At 38.6% G+C, this 13,844-nt stretch overlaps 1 protein-coding gene across 1 annotated transcript in view; it reads left to right on the plus strand.

Moving 5' to 3' along the window:
• Positions 1 to 13,844, plus strand: part of RUNX1T1 (runt-related transcription factor 1; translocated to, 1 (cyclin D-related)) — a 141,247-nt gene that overhangs the window by 90,763 nt on the left and 36,640 nt on the right. Inside the window, exons 6-7 of the mRNA XM_008577831.1 lie at positions 920 to 1,101; positions 11,365 to 11,615. Of these exons, the coding sequence (XP_008576053.1) occupies positions 920 to 1,101; positions 11,365 to 11,615 (433 nt within the window). The remainder of the gene's footprint in view (positions 1 to 919; positions 1,102 to 11,364; positions 11,616 to 13,844) is intronic.

Here is a 13,844-nt window from a genome sequence, read left to right on the forward strand (position 1 = left end):
AATAATAATAATAATAATAATAATAAGAGAAGAGAAGAAGCAGCAACCACTGGATTTATAATGTCAGAGTAAGTTCAGAGTAAAATGCTGTCTTAGATTTTCATTTTAATGCCTTACTATGTGCAAAATTGCCTCCTTCCCTTTTAATGCATTTGAGATTGCCAAAATTACCTTTCAGACTATCAACAAGCCTGTTCTAAGAGTCTTTATTCAAGGTTCTTGGCTAGGCAAGGAAGTGACCGGCACACAGGATTTCTTCTAATGTTAAAAATATGTACACGTATATCTATATTCCTCAGAAGAAAGTTGAACACAAAGCTGTTATTTTTGCAAACTACTGTTATGTGCTGCTTTGGGCATTAATTTCAACTGGGATATCTGACCATACCCAGGCCGTTACTTAAATGTTGTATGAATCTGATGATTGTTAAAAAAACAAAAAAAAAACCCTCTATTTTTATTTCTGTATTTTTAATATATTTTCATTCGAAGTTAGTTGGCCAAAGATAATTCACAGGATTCACCTGTTTGACCTGTGTGAGTTTCTAGGTACAAAACTGACTGTGTCAGGGAGTCTATTTTGAGATTAATTGGACTATGTATGTATTTTACGTTTATTTGGTCTTCCTGGGGGAGAACAGAAGTTGTTAATAGATGGATCTGGAATCTCACATCCTGTGGAACTTATATTTGAGTATGAAGGCAACTTAAAAATAATAAGGGCCACTCCTGGTGTTACTGACAAGGAAATGGAGGAGAGGTGAAGTAACCCAAAAGGTCAGACGCTTTGCGCTCTGGGCCGTGGAACACATGGTAGCCCAGGCCCGAGAGTCGTGCCTGGGAGTGGAACCCATGGCCTGCATTGGACGTCATTTTGATGTGGCGGTTCATCTGCTCATTTCCTGTCATGCTCTTGCAGGCCAACCTGCCCCTGCTGCAGCGTGAGCTCCTCCACTGCGCAAGACTGGCCAAACAGAACCCTGCCCAGTACCTCGCCCAGCATGAACAGCTGCTTCTGGATGCCAGCACCACCTCACCCGTTGACTCCTCAGAGCTGCTTCTCGATGTGAACGAAAACGGGAAGAGGCGAACTCCAGACAGGTGAGAGGGACGGGGCCCTGGACTAACCTAGGCCTCTTCCTCATACCTGTGGTACGAGGACATTTTTCATGTCACATTGAAACTGCTAGCCTACATCTCTTGCACAATAGCAATAAGCCAGTGTGGTCATCCTGGGAATCTTGCTCTTTCCTGGGATTTTACAGTGATAATCTCTGACCTGAGTCATTTTGGCTTTTGTGCAGGTTAATCTTTGCTGTTTGTAATATTAAAGCTAAAAAGAGATAAATAACTTTCACATGTGCCGGGTACCACTGATGGGTCTTAGATACACATCGGTATTAAAATTCTCATTTATTATGTAGTTCAACCCAGTCACATGGTTTATCCTTCAGTGTTATGAAATTTGCTGTTCCAAGTTTTCCTAAAATGTGATCATTTTGAAGGCTGGCCAGAGTGTGTTTCTCGATAATCACAGTACAGTATCTATTTGATTTGGGTTCCTTATGAACTAAGAAAACTTCTAAGAAGCTAGATGAACTGAGTAAAGATAAGAGTTGTGTAATAAAGGTAATAGATGGTAATTTTGCTGAAAAAGTTTATCAGCTAATGTTTATTTTATCTGACACTCTGCTGTCTTACCTGGGAATTCTAAGAAACGTTAAAAAAAAAAAAAGCCCCTTCTCCATTCAACCCTACAAAGTAGTTGTCAAATAAGGCATACACATGAAACTTCTCATGTACCTTATTAAAATAATTTTAATAAATGCCATATCCTGATATATAATTTCTGATCTAGAAATATAAAATCTTATCAGCAGCATCTTATGCAGTATCTGTGAAATAAGGAGAATCTTAAAATGGAACTATATTAAAAAACTTATTTGTCATATGCTTTGTTTCCTTTCTCTACTTATTAATTCTCTTTTTCTGCATTTCATCAGACGTGGGTGTAACAGCCTTTGAGAGGTTAGTGCTCTGGCACAGTTATGCTCCAGATTCATAGGAGCTTAAGATTCTTGGAGCTGCTCAGGGACATCTATCTGTGACCGACTTAGCTACCCTTAACTGTATTAGCCGCTTTACAAATCAGAATGTTATTAAAGCCAGCCAGTTTACATACGGTTATTAAATAATTCTCTGTTAAGCAGTTTTTAATGCTACAATCTCTGGAATTTTTCTTCTCCTGTCATAGGACCTCTTAATAGTTTAAAATTTCTAAAGCAAGAGGTTAAATATTAGTCTACTTCTGACATATTGTAAACCTACCTCCATGTATGACCTACCAACAGCATTACTTTCTTATTATTGCAAATCATATTTTCTTGGTCATATTTAGAATGAATAGAGTGTTTAGTACTTTAGCTTTTAAAGGGAATTGCTTAATTCAGGTGCCTGAGTGGTGTGTCCACATGATGCAGAAAACCAAGAGACAGCTCAAGGATAAATGATTTACATGTGCATTCCTGTCTGATCCAAATCCATTTACACTGCAGAAAATAAGTGCTATATACAGGTATTGAGATATTTCAGCTCCATGTTTTTAGTATAATATGATAAAATTAGGGAAGAGACTGGATGGAAAATTTGGGGAAGAAGAAAATTTATTGGTGGGGGGGAATGAAGTAGGTAAAGATTTTGATAGTTATGATAAATATAAAGATACTTCTGTAGGCAAAATTGAAAATGGACACCACTTACTGTAGAATTCCTGACTGTTCAATTACTATAACAGGGAGTATGAAAACTTGTTTCATTCCTTTTTCTATATTCCCAGCTATTTTCCCACTGGCTCTTCCCTGGTATTTATATTTGAATGTACCATGACTTTAGGCTTTCCTAGGATAATCCTGAGGTAAGGTCTGAGTAATATGTTAACACTGATATGAATACATCATATTAAATTCCACAGATGTTCAGCATTCTTGTTTTGACATTCTGTGGCTGTGTGTGCATGCACATATGAATATGCAGTCAGGTAAACTCTCTTTTAGAGTCTTCAGTCTTATTCTCCCTTTAGTTTTTTATGGACAATTGCTGGAGTCAGAATTTACATGGTTGATCTTTGGATAGAACATTCTTTTCAAGCGGCACCATGAAGTATATGTTATAATGGAAGGATGGCAAATGGGTTTCCTTAGAGTTATAAGGAATGGTAATGAGAATATGTTGTGTAAATACATTTGTATCTTGTGGGAATTTGATCAGAGCCAAGAAAATATGGGCCTCTACAGTATTTTTTTTTTTTGCATATATTTTCTGCATCTTGTTTGCATATGCATTTCTCTCTTCTCTAGTTATTTATCTGTATATCCAGATCTACTATATGAAATTTTATAGAGTATGGAGCTGTCTGACAGCAGAGCTTTTTTTGTTTTACTGAATGTTTTGTTGGTGCATATGGTCTGACATGGATGAGCAGCCACGGTGAGATTTTGGAGTCTATTAAACTGGCTCATTAAAAAGATCAATCTGTTTCTGTAATAACACTGGGAGCCATCAGTCACTAAAAGAGGGAAAAACTGACACCTGAGGAGAAAACACATTTTGGTAATTTGTTCAAGACATGTCATGGACAAAAGAGCCTTCTATATTTTGTTTACAACTTTGGGGGCTTAAATTCTGTGACGATTGCTGAGTTAATGTACTAAACAGTCATCACATGTTTCAGGATGAGTTTTGGCAAATTTAACTTTCTTCTCATCTTTAAATAGGATTGTCACCGGTTATGAGTTTTCCTTTTTAAAACATTATTGTTATTTACAGAGAAATGATTAGGGAAATCTATGAAATCATTTTTGTTGTTGTTCTGTATGAAACAGTGAAATGTTTTCTACTTTCATTTAAAAATAACTCTGGGGAGTAATTGCACTGAATTTATACGTCTGTGGTAGAATTACAGAACCCAAATTAGGAAAAGACAATTATGCTATTTTTTCCCCCAAAATATTAGGGAAAATGAAGTTTTGATTTCTACTCTTCGTTAATATGTAAAAGCTTATCATTTACAGTAGACCTTTATTCTACTCTTCTGCAAAGGGAGAATCTGAAGAAAGGGAGCCTTTTTTGGAGTGGGCCTACTCAGGTGAACACTTTTGCAGTTTAGAGACTAGGAGTTAAGAGCACTTTTTACAAATGCTCACGATGATGACTTGTGAAGACATGGATACTTTCATGAAGAGTGAGTTAGACAATGCTTCATTTCTTTGAGACTGCAAAATGGATAAAAATTATGAAAAAAAATATGTGTGTTGTGTTCATTATCATTGCCGTCTGTCTTTTCTCATAACTATGATGTCACTGCTTTTTGCTCGGGTTTGCCTTCCACATTGTGCTCTCACTTGCTATGTTGTTTTTCTGACTCAGAGGATTTTTTTTTTTTTGCTTACGAAACCAAACCAAATGATTTTTGGTTTTGTTTTGGTAACATTGTTTTTTGTTTGTTTTTCTCTACCTCCCCACCCCCATCTCAAATGATTGATGTTAAGTGTTAATCCTCTTATACACCATTGTTTTAATGTAATTGGGCTTTATAGTACTGTCCAACACTTCTTGACTTTTATGATGAAGGCCTCGTAATTGATCAAAACGTTATTTCCTTTTCCCCCGATAATTAAACATTATTTTTTAAAAGGACTTGCTTGAATTTTAGAAGTATGTAATTTGTTAGCTGGGAGGCTGTTAGCTTTTATGCGTTTTTCCGTTTCCAGAAGTAAGAACCCTGTAGAAAAAATTTTTATATTTGTCATATCAATTGTGAAGATTTCTAGTGAAGTAACGTTAAAGTACATTTTTATGGTGAGAAAGATAGCATGGTCATATAGGACATTTTGGTCTCTTCACATTCCAGCCTCCATCTTACCTTGCCAGCCTCATTCCTTACTGTTCTGCTAGGGTCTAACCCTACCAATACCTTTTATAGCTTAGTCTGTGTTCTGCCTGATGGTTTCTGGCCTCTTCCCTAGTTCTTGGATGTCATAACTTTATTTATACTTCACAGCCTGACTCAATATATGCTATTCGAATGAAGGCTTCCCAGCCATAAATACTATAATAGTGGTTACTATTTACTGAGCTCTTAAGATGTGCCAGCATTTATTTTCTAACAGTCCTGTTGTATAGATCCAGGAAGGCTGGAGAACGTGTCTGAGGTCACATGGCTTGTAAGAGACACTGAGGGGATTCTCACCCTAGGTTCTTAGACTCACAGGCCCATGCTTTTATGACCATCATTCTATACAACTAATTTCTAATGCCCCAACCTGAAAAAGTGCTTTGATTAGCTTACTGAGAGGACTATAGGAAAGAATCTATATACTCTTCTAGTTCTTGGAGTAGCTCTGAGATAGCCCATTTTGCAGGTGAAAACACAGAGGCTCTTAGAGGGTAAGCCCTCTGAATTCATATGGCCATTAAATAGCGCAGCCAAAATCCGAAGCCAATTCCTTGTGATTCCAAAGCCCCTGCTCTTTTGGGTTCATGTTCTGGAGTAATCTTTTCTCCTTCTGATCTCCCATACCACTTTCATACTGTCTTTATGGTGCTTTCTGTGTACCTGTGTGAAAGTATAGAAGTCTTACAGCTTCAATTAAATCATTTTTGTGGTACAGAATTGAAATCTAGCACTGTCACAATCTTATGAGAGGTTACAGGGATAATGTCTCACTCATCTTTGTATTCCCATTAAAGCTCAGGATAGTGTGTTACAAACATTAGGTACCTAAAACAAGGCAAAATACTACAAATAAAGCAATGCTACCTGAACAAAAAGTAATTCAAATTAGACTGAGTGCAGTCATTTTCAGTAGCATATTAAATGGCCTCTCCAAGAGTCTTTATTTATTCGTTTTTTTAAAAAAATGCATCTCTGATTTACAACAATGAAAATAGCTCATGAACAGCCCAGGAACCAAATGCCATGATTGGTTCACTGACAAAAAACTGGGGGGCACCAATCTGAATTTACAGATGACAGAGCAGAATAAGAAAGCATAGTTCCCGACAGCAGGAGCAGTAGAAATTGAATACTTCAGTAGTGGCAGAGATTAGGAAAGGCAGAGGGGACAGCCAGTCACAGGCAGCCTAACTGTTGAGCAGATGGCCAGCTCAGGAGACACGTGATGGGAGGATTCACCTCCTCGCTGGGGGAGGGAAGGTGTTCAGATGGCTCTGAACCTGCATATTGTACTCCTTGAAGGTGCAGGCAACGTGTTTTCTGTCTGGAGTGTCAAACATCCACCTGCCTCTTATTTACTTCTAAAGGTATTACCATGCTGCTCAGGAAGCTCGCTCTCCTAGGTGGTTGTTTAGTGATGGAGAGATTAAAGGTGTTTCTCTTCATCTGGCCCAGAAGTGATGGTCCTGCAGCATTCTTCTCTGTTTCACCGTCTTTAGTGTTTCACCGTCTTTAGTCCCATCTCCTCCAGAGTGACAGCAAAACACAGAAGCCACTGCAGTTGTGAGGAATTAGGTCTGATTTTCTTTTTAAGGAGGCAGGGGAGTTTGTAATATATTTTGTTTCAGATACATTATTCAACACCAGTAAAAATGTGTATTACACGAAATCCTTTCTAAACTCACCTATTTCCTAACAATTTCTGAAGAGAACTTTTACTGAATTATGTTTTGAAAATATAATGACAAGAATGATTCCCCCGCCACCCTCGAATCAATGTCTAGTCCTTGTATAGAAACCTTAACAAACTGCATGTCTTAGAAAAGAACGATGTGTTTTATATTAAGTTAGTAATGTCTTTGGTCTTTTCTTTAATAGAACTGTTATCTCCTAAGACTTAGATATAGACTTCTAAAATGCAAGAACAAAATAAAGCATACAGTAAGTCCGCAGTGCTTGATGGAATATTAGACCTCAAAGGAATTTTAGATTCAGTGTGTTCCTCTCTCACTCATTTTCCAAGGAGCTACAGTCCAGGGATGGGGCTTGGTTGTTGAGAAGAAGAGCAAACAGGTCTGGGGAGTTCTGGCTCTGGCTGAGATTCTGGCAGAGGGGGACAGTGGTGTGCTGGGGCCAAGATGAAGGTGTCCTGGGATAGGAAGGAGGGACCTGTGCAGAGATGGTTAAGCAACAGGCTTCGATTTGGGGAAGAAGTCTGTAGAGTGACTTCCAAATTTCTGCTTAGGTGGTGAGTAGGTAGAAGGTGGTACAGGAAGCCCAGGACAAAGATGAGGCCAGTTTGGACATGTTCATTTTGAAATGCTTGCTGTAACTCAGATAAGTGAGCACCTAAGGCACGTAACTTATTTGTAACAGGGACTAAGATTAGAATTTGTTTCTTCCTTTCCATTCTAAGATTTATTATGCTATACCAATTTGCCTCCCCCAGAGCAATCATCATAGTGGTAGTATTTCCCCCACTTTTTTTGTTTTTTTTTTTTTAATCTTAATCTGGGAAGAGAATTTATGCCTACTCCTATCGTTTAGGAAATTTGTTGTCCTATTCTGCAGTGTCATGTTTTTATAATAGATTTTTTTTTTTAATTTCCCCATTTTCTTGAATGTTATACTATTTTACGTAAATGTTACCAAGGGATTATTAATGCATACTAGCCAATCATGACTTTTTAAATATTTCATATAGAGTTTTTAAAAAGTTTGTTTTCTTTCTAAAATAGTTTGCAGCCTTTACTATTGAGGAACTGGGGAAAAAAAGAAAAGCCTAAGGTAGGGTAAAGTGTAAATTAGGTTGCCTCTTAAGTGGTTTGAGGCAAGTTTTGTTTTCTATTAGTCCCATTTTATTGGCAGGAAACTGAAGCTAGAAAGTTAAGTAATTCGAGGTCACACAGCAACTCCTGAGTGGTTAGATATCAGATCTTGAGAGAGAAGTGATTGGGATCTAAATGTCGAAGTGATTGGATTATGTTCAGGAAAATGTCTCCTGGTAGGGGGATAGACTATCTTCAGGTAGATTTTTAAAAACTAACCAACAAAAAAATGCCTTCCAGAAATCCATAAGACATGATGGACTTCCCACTAGAACTTAAGTTATTTCAAAGGTATGTGGGTATGGGACAGTGAAAAGTATTTGTTCGTTTTACCTAATACAATTTGAAAAGGGCACCAAATAAAAATGCAAATGTGGAATTTGCCCCAAGCAAATGAGGTGGAGATAGTTATGGGCATTTCTAAGAAGCAGACAAATAGCAATTAAGTTGTTTTAGTTACCCTTCTGGACATGTCGCCTTTGAATGGGGTTGGCCTTATGAGGAGACATGAGTGATCCTAGGAAGCACCAGGGAGGCCTCTTGGTAGCTTTACTTCTGTGCACTGTGAAAGTTTTAATTCCTCAGTGTTAAAATACAACTCTGTGAGGTGATGAGCTTTATTATTTCAATAGCTAGCAGAGAGATGGGACCCAGGTTAGGACAGGGAGGACCTGATAGAGATGTGAGGACAGACTCAGAACCTAGCCCTGCCTCTTAGGATATTGCTGCCCTTGTTTTAGGAAAAAACGTCCCTCCCCTCCTCCCAAATAATTGAGTCATTGAAGTAATAGCACTAATCAGAGGGCTCATCGGAGGATAAATATAAATAACGTATCTAAGTATCTGGAAATTTTAAGAATTCTTCCAGTATTGTATGTTTTTGTTGTTGTTATCATTGAACCCAGAGAGACAAAAATCCGTAAGTTGGGTGGTTCGACAAATGGGTCAAAGATGTTTAAGATTTAGAAATGTTACAAGTGCTGCTCTAAGATATTTAGAGGATATTTTCTATTTCCGCACAAAAATAAAGCTATAAATAGTAAATTGTTCAAAGCAAAGAACAGTACAGAGAACTTGGCTAAAGTGGTTGACTTAGACACTTAACTGTTTGGCCAGAGGACCCTCAGCCCTGTGTGTTCCGATCTGCGTAACATTTAGCTGTAAATATAGAATAATTGAATGGCAGAGTTTTCAAATTAGAAGGGACCTCAGAAATCTAGTCCAGTGGTTTTCAAACTTGATTTTAGTAGAAGACTTTTTCCTTTAAAAATGAAATCTTAAGTGGAACCCCAGTTTTTAAAAACAGATAAGAACAACAGGTGGGTTCTTCTGGCCCTTTAAATCTTAATTCTTTGGGGAGAAGTTCTTCATTACCTGCATAATCCCTTAAGCACCTCAGGTGGCACAGTTTGAAAACCATTGATCTAGTCCAACCCTTTCATTTTACAGATGAGCAAACTGAGGTCCAGAGAGGTTAAGTGACCTGCTCAAGGTCACACAGCTAGTCGTGGAAGAGCCAGGACTAGATCTCAGGTCTCTTGATTCCCAGTCCAGTGCTCTTTCCACTACACCACACTGCCAGTAAGGTAGGTGCTGTGTTAGCATTACGTTCATAGCTATTAATAGTCTTTGGTAGTTTCCAACTGATTTATGCTGGTAATTTCATTGAATTTTGAAGTGTATTGTTCAGAAATGTATAGGGTATGAAAATATTAGAATCACATAGATATACTCTTAGAAGATAAATCCATATCTAGAGTGTTTTCTTTCTCTTTTAAAAATTGTTTTAAAGTAATGCATTTAGGTAATGTCTGAGCTATAGTAGATACTTTAGTCTGATATCAGTGATCAATGTATATGGAGTCAGTATGTTTTAGTGCAGACGCATGCTTTGATGGGAGCAGCATTGAGACTTCTGGCCGCCACTCCTGCAGGGGTCATGCTCTGCTGTCATTTCCAATATTGGCCAGTCTCCTGTCTTCAGAACAGTGTATCTTTCTTCAGCATGTAGTGGGCACATGCTCATTTCACATTGAACTCTGCAGACTTTCCTTTAGTTATCTATGTACCTATGCTTTCTGTCTGTAACTCCTTCATCCTTGTGAATCCGGTGTGTGTAAATTGTCACTAGAGCTCCACCACAAAGGGACATAAAGGATGGTTCGTTGCAGAATCCTGTTGCCCCTCATAATCTCCATTGTTGATTGTTTCCACTCAAATCCCTCTGGTATTGTCAGACCCTAGCTGCCCGGAAAGTAGGAAAAGTGTCTTAAGGCCTCTATGCTATTGTTTTACCCACCTAAAATCAAAAAAGCATGTGGAAATCTGCAACCACTGTGAATTGGTAGAATTCTTATGAGGAAATTTTCCTGGGAAATAGATGTTACCAGGGATCTAAGGATAGAGTGCTGGTCTCTGGATAGAGTGAGGAAAGCCTGCTGCCAAGTAAAAAATTAGTTTGGGAGCTGTGATTCCAGTTAGAGTTTGGATGTGCTTTCTGTCTGTCATAGTGAGTATATTGAATTAGTCTCTATGTAATAGAGATATATTCAGCCAGAAAACATTTCTTTAACCTTACTTCTTTTTGAGAATTGGGGAGCAGTGATTAGTTATCGGGTCTCAATGATAGAATGCATTCCTTCTGAAAGCCAAGTTCAAAGTTCTGTGCATCTTAGGAGGAAGTACAGTCAGAGTGTGCCTTTCCTTCCATAGGCCCTAACGACCACAGACAGGTGCACAAGCTCTCTGGGCATGTGTTTCTTCAACTTTAAAATAAGGGGGTTGACCTAGATCTTCCTTCAATTCCTGGCTAGCTCTGAATGACTGCTGATTGATTATCTTGGTGGCCCAAGATAATATTGAGGTCCTCCACATTGCATTGCTTACTGTGTTAGCTTGTTTTGATCATAACTTTCCAATACAACTTCCTGTGATGATGGAAATGTTCTGTATTTGTGTCGTCCATTTCTGTAGCCACTAGCCACAGGTGGCATTTGAGTAACTAAAATGTGGCTACTGCTACTGAAGAACTGAATTTTAAGCTTTATTTAATTTTAATTAGCTTATGTTTTAATTTAAACATCCACATGTGGCTATTGTATTGGACATCATAGCTCTTAGATGTTCTCTGACATGACAGATGCCAGGTGGAATAGCTGTACCTTAAGGATTCATCAAGAGAATGATGATCTTTTACCTTAATGAATTTTCACCAAATAAAACGGGTCTTAGGGTAATTTGTTCAAAACCAAGTATTCTCCTTTGAATGAAAACAATCTACGGAAGAAGATTGAGTTTCCTTTTATTTGCAATTTAACTGCACAAATTTCAACTGAAAAGGTATTTGCTGATTTGTTGAGAAGTGAAGCATTTTCTCCTGCGTGCAAGTCTTGTGATCATTTAGGTCTCAGCCTGGATTTCAGTGAATTCCCACGGGTTTTCTGGGAAGCTGAGTTTAGAAAGTTTCTGTCTGATAAAGGAATATTTTGTTTATATTGCAAGCTGGAATATAAATGTCTGAACTGTGCTGGTTTCTGAGTACTTTATGAAACCTACTCTTTTTTCTCCCCTGCCTCCCCCCAGAACCAAAGAAAATGGCTTTGACAGAGAGCCTTTGCACTCAGAACATCCAAGCAAGCGACCATGCACTATTAGCCCAGGCCAGCGGTACAGTCCAAATAACGGCTTGTCCTACCAGCCCAACGGCCTGCCTCACCCTACCCCACCTCCACCTCAGCATTACCGTTTGGATGATATGGCCATTGCCCACCACTACAGGGACTCCTACCGACACCCCAGCCACAGGGACCTCAGGGACAGGAACAGACCTATGGGTAAGACTGAAGGATCTGTTCACTTCTTTTGGGATTGGATGCTTGAGGACTTGTGTTGTTACTTCTCAACGAATCTTGATAGGGGTAAAAATTCTCTTCTCTTTCTTTATATTGTTTCCTTTATGAAAACATTTGGTTGGTGTTTATATGCTCTTCAACAGCCATGCTCTCTCTCTTTCTCTCGTCATCACTGTATTCTTTAAGAAGGTTAATTTTTTTTGGAGGGGGAATCTAAATTAATACAAAACCTCCAATTGTGGTAACAAACCCAAAATGAAGTTTTAGCTTGAAATCTTTTTTAACATGAGAGATTTTCTATGCAGTTTGCCTGCCACAGATATTTTTAAAAATAGGTTTCTTGGGCCAATCCCATGGCGCACTCAGGAGAGTGCGGCGCTGGGAGCGCAGCAGCATTCCCGCCGCGGGTTCGGATCCTATATAGGGATGGCCGGTGCGCTCACTGGCTGAGCACGGTGCGGCCAGTCTCAAAAAGGACAAAAAAAAAAAAAATTGGTTTCTTTTCTTTCACTGTATCTTTTATTTCAGAGAGTCTCAAATCAAAAGTTCATTTGGATTCTTCCAGTCTCCATGATATTCTGTATTTCCTAAATGTCACATGGCATGCTCTCTGTGACTTGACAGATGTTCCTTGAGGAGTGATTTGGTACATTTTTTTCCTTGAAAGGGCCAGTGGTTAAATTTAGCATTGATGATTTTGTGTCAAAGATCAAATAGTGAAAGTGTGAGTTTGAGCACGTATGTGTTCTATTTGCCTGTGTTCTTTCCTTCTTTGCATAAAACTATTTGGAAGTGAAGCATTTAGGAGATGTTGCCTTCTAAAGAACAAGTGTCTACCATGAAAAATGAGAAGGAAGATGAGCAAGGTAAGTCTTGGTACATGAGCAGTGGTGAAGGTGATAGTATTGGAGGGTTAGTACACTGCTACTGGGCGCCTTTAATTCTTACTTGAGTTTTAGAGAGTGTAACTTAGCACGACCGTCAGCCCTCTCTTCCTTTTCCATCTCCTGTGTCTGTACCACCCACCAGCAGGACTTCGTTTACCTCGTAACTGGTTGCTGGCAAACTTTCCTGATATGGGTGAGTTGGTGGGCAGGATGTGAGGGATGAAGTCCAGATGGAAAACCAGAAAATGGAGCTGAGGATGCAGAACTCCGCACAGCAACCAGTTACCCAGTGCTCGAGTAGTAGTGATGGTGGTGTGTGTGTGTTTGTTGTTTTTTAAGCCACAGGCAGAGAGAGCCTGATATGCAGACATTAGATTTCTAGGTAAGTTACTGGCAAACAGGAGTGGCATATGGAGGGTCTTTTTGCCTTTCTATACACAACCCTCCAGATGTTTGGAAAGCAGAAAGGGATAGTCAGGGTGAGAGAAGACGCAATTGGGGCTTTAGTTGGGAGATGGTAAATTAGTAGTTCTGGTTCCCCACAACAGTAATTTCTACATTTATGTAATGAACAAATGGCTAAGCATATAATGTGTGCTTTCTTTATAGCCAATCTGTCTAATGTTCTCACAGGTACTGTTTCTGGAGAGCTTTCAAGAGTGATTATGTGATTTCTCTGTCTGGATTGATATTTTGACACCAAATCTGACATGATAACAATCCCCTTCTATGTAAAGCTGTACCATCATTTTTTTATTTTATTTTTTTATGACTTAAGGCCTGTAAACCATGATTGGTCATTTCTGAATAGCAGTGGAGTCATCAGGTCACTGTGAAATCAGTTCAAGAGATCCCATTATGAAGGTGCTAGGAAATGGCTTATTTCTTAGGCAGCAAATGCCATTTTGTGAAATATTAGTTCCTGTGCACTATAAAGTAATCAGCAAGGAAATAATTATGCTTATGTGCAAATGATTATGTTTTCATCTAGTAATATAAAATATTTCTTTATGAATTATATCTGTATCCATTGGTTTTATGTGATTTTTTTTTTCTGACCATGTTTCTTACCCCTTTTAATTATATTAGCTTATAAAACTAATAGTGCTAATCTCTATAAATATGTGCAGCTACTTAACCATCCCTAAAGTCTGGCCTAGTTTAGTGTGTGTTAATGTAAAATAAAGCCCTGTATGAGTAACAAATTACAGTATTACATCAGGCTGCCATTTTAGAATATAAAAATTGTCATAAAGATATACTTAGTTTAGGGCCGGCCCGGTGGCGCACTGGATAGTGCGCCGCTTGGGAAGTGCGGCGGCGC

This window comes from Galeopterus variegatus, unplaced genomic scaffold (assembly GCF_000696425.1).
Source record: "Galeopterus variegatus unplaced genomic scaffold, G_variegatus-3.0.2 Scaffold1585, whole genome shotgun sequence".
Classification (NCBI taxonomy): Eukaryota; Metazoa; Chordata; class Mammalia; order Dermoptera; family Cynocephalidae; genus Galeopterus; species Galeopterus variegatus.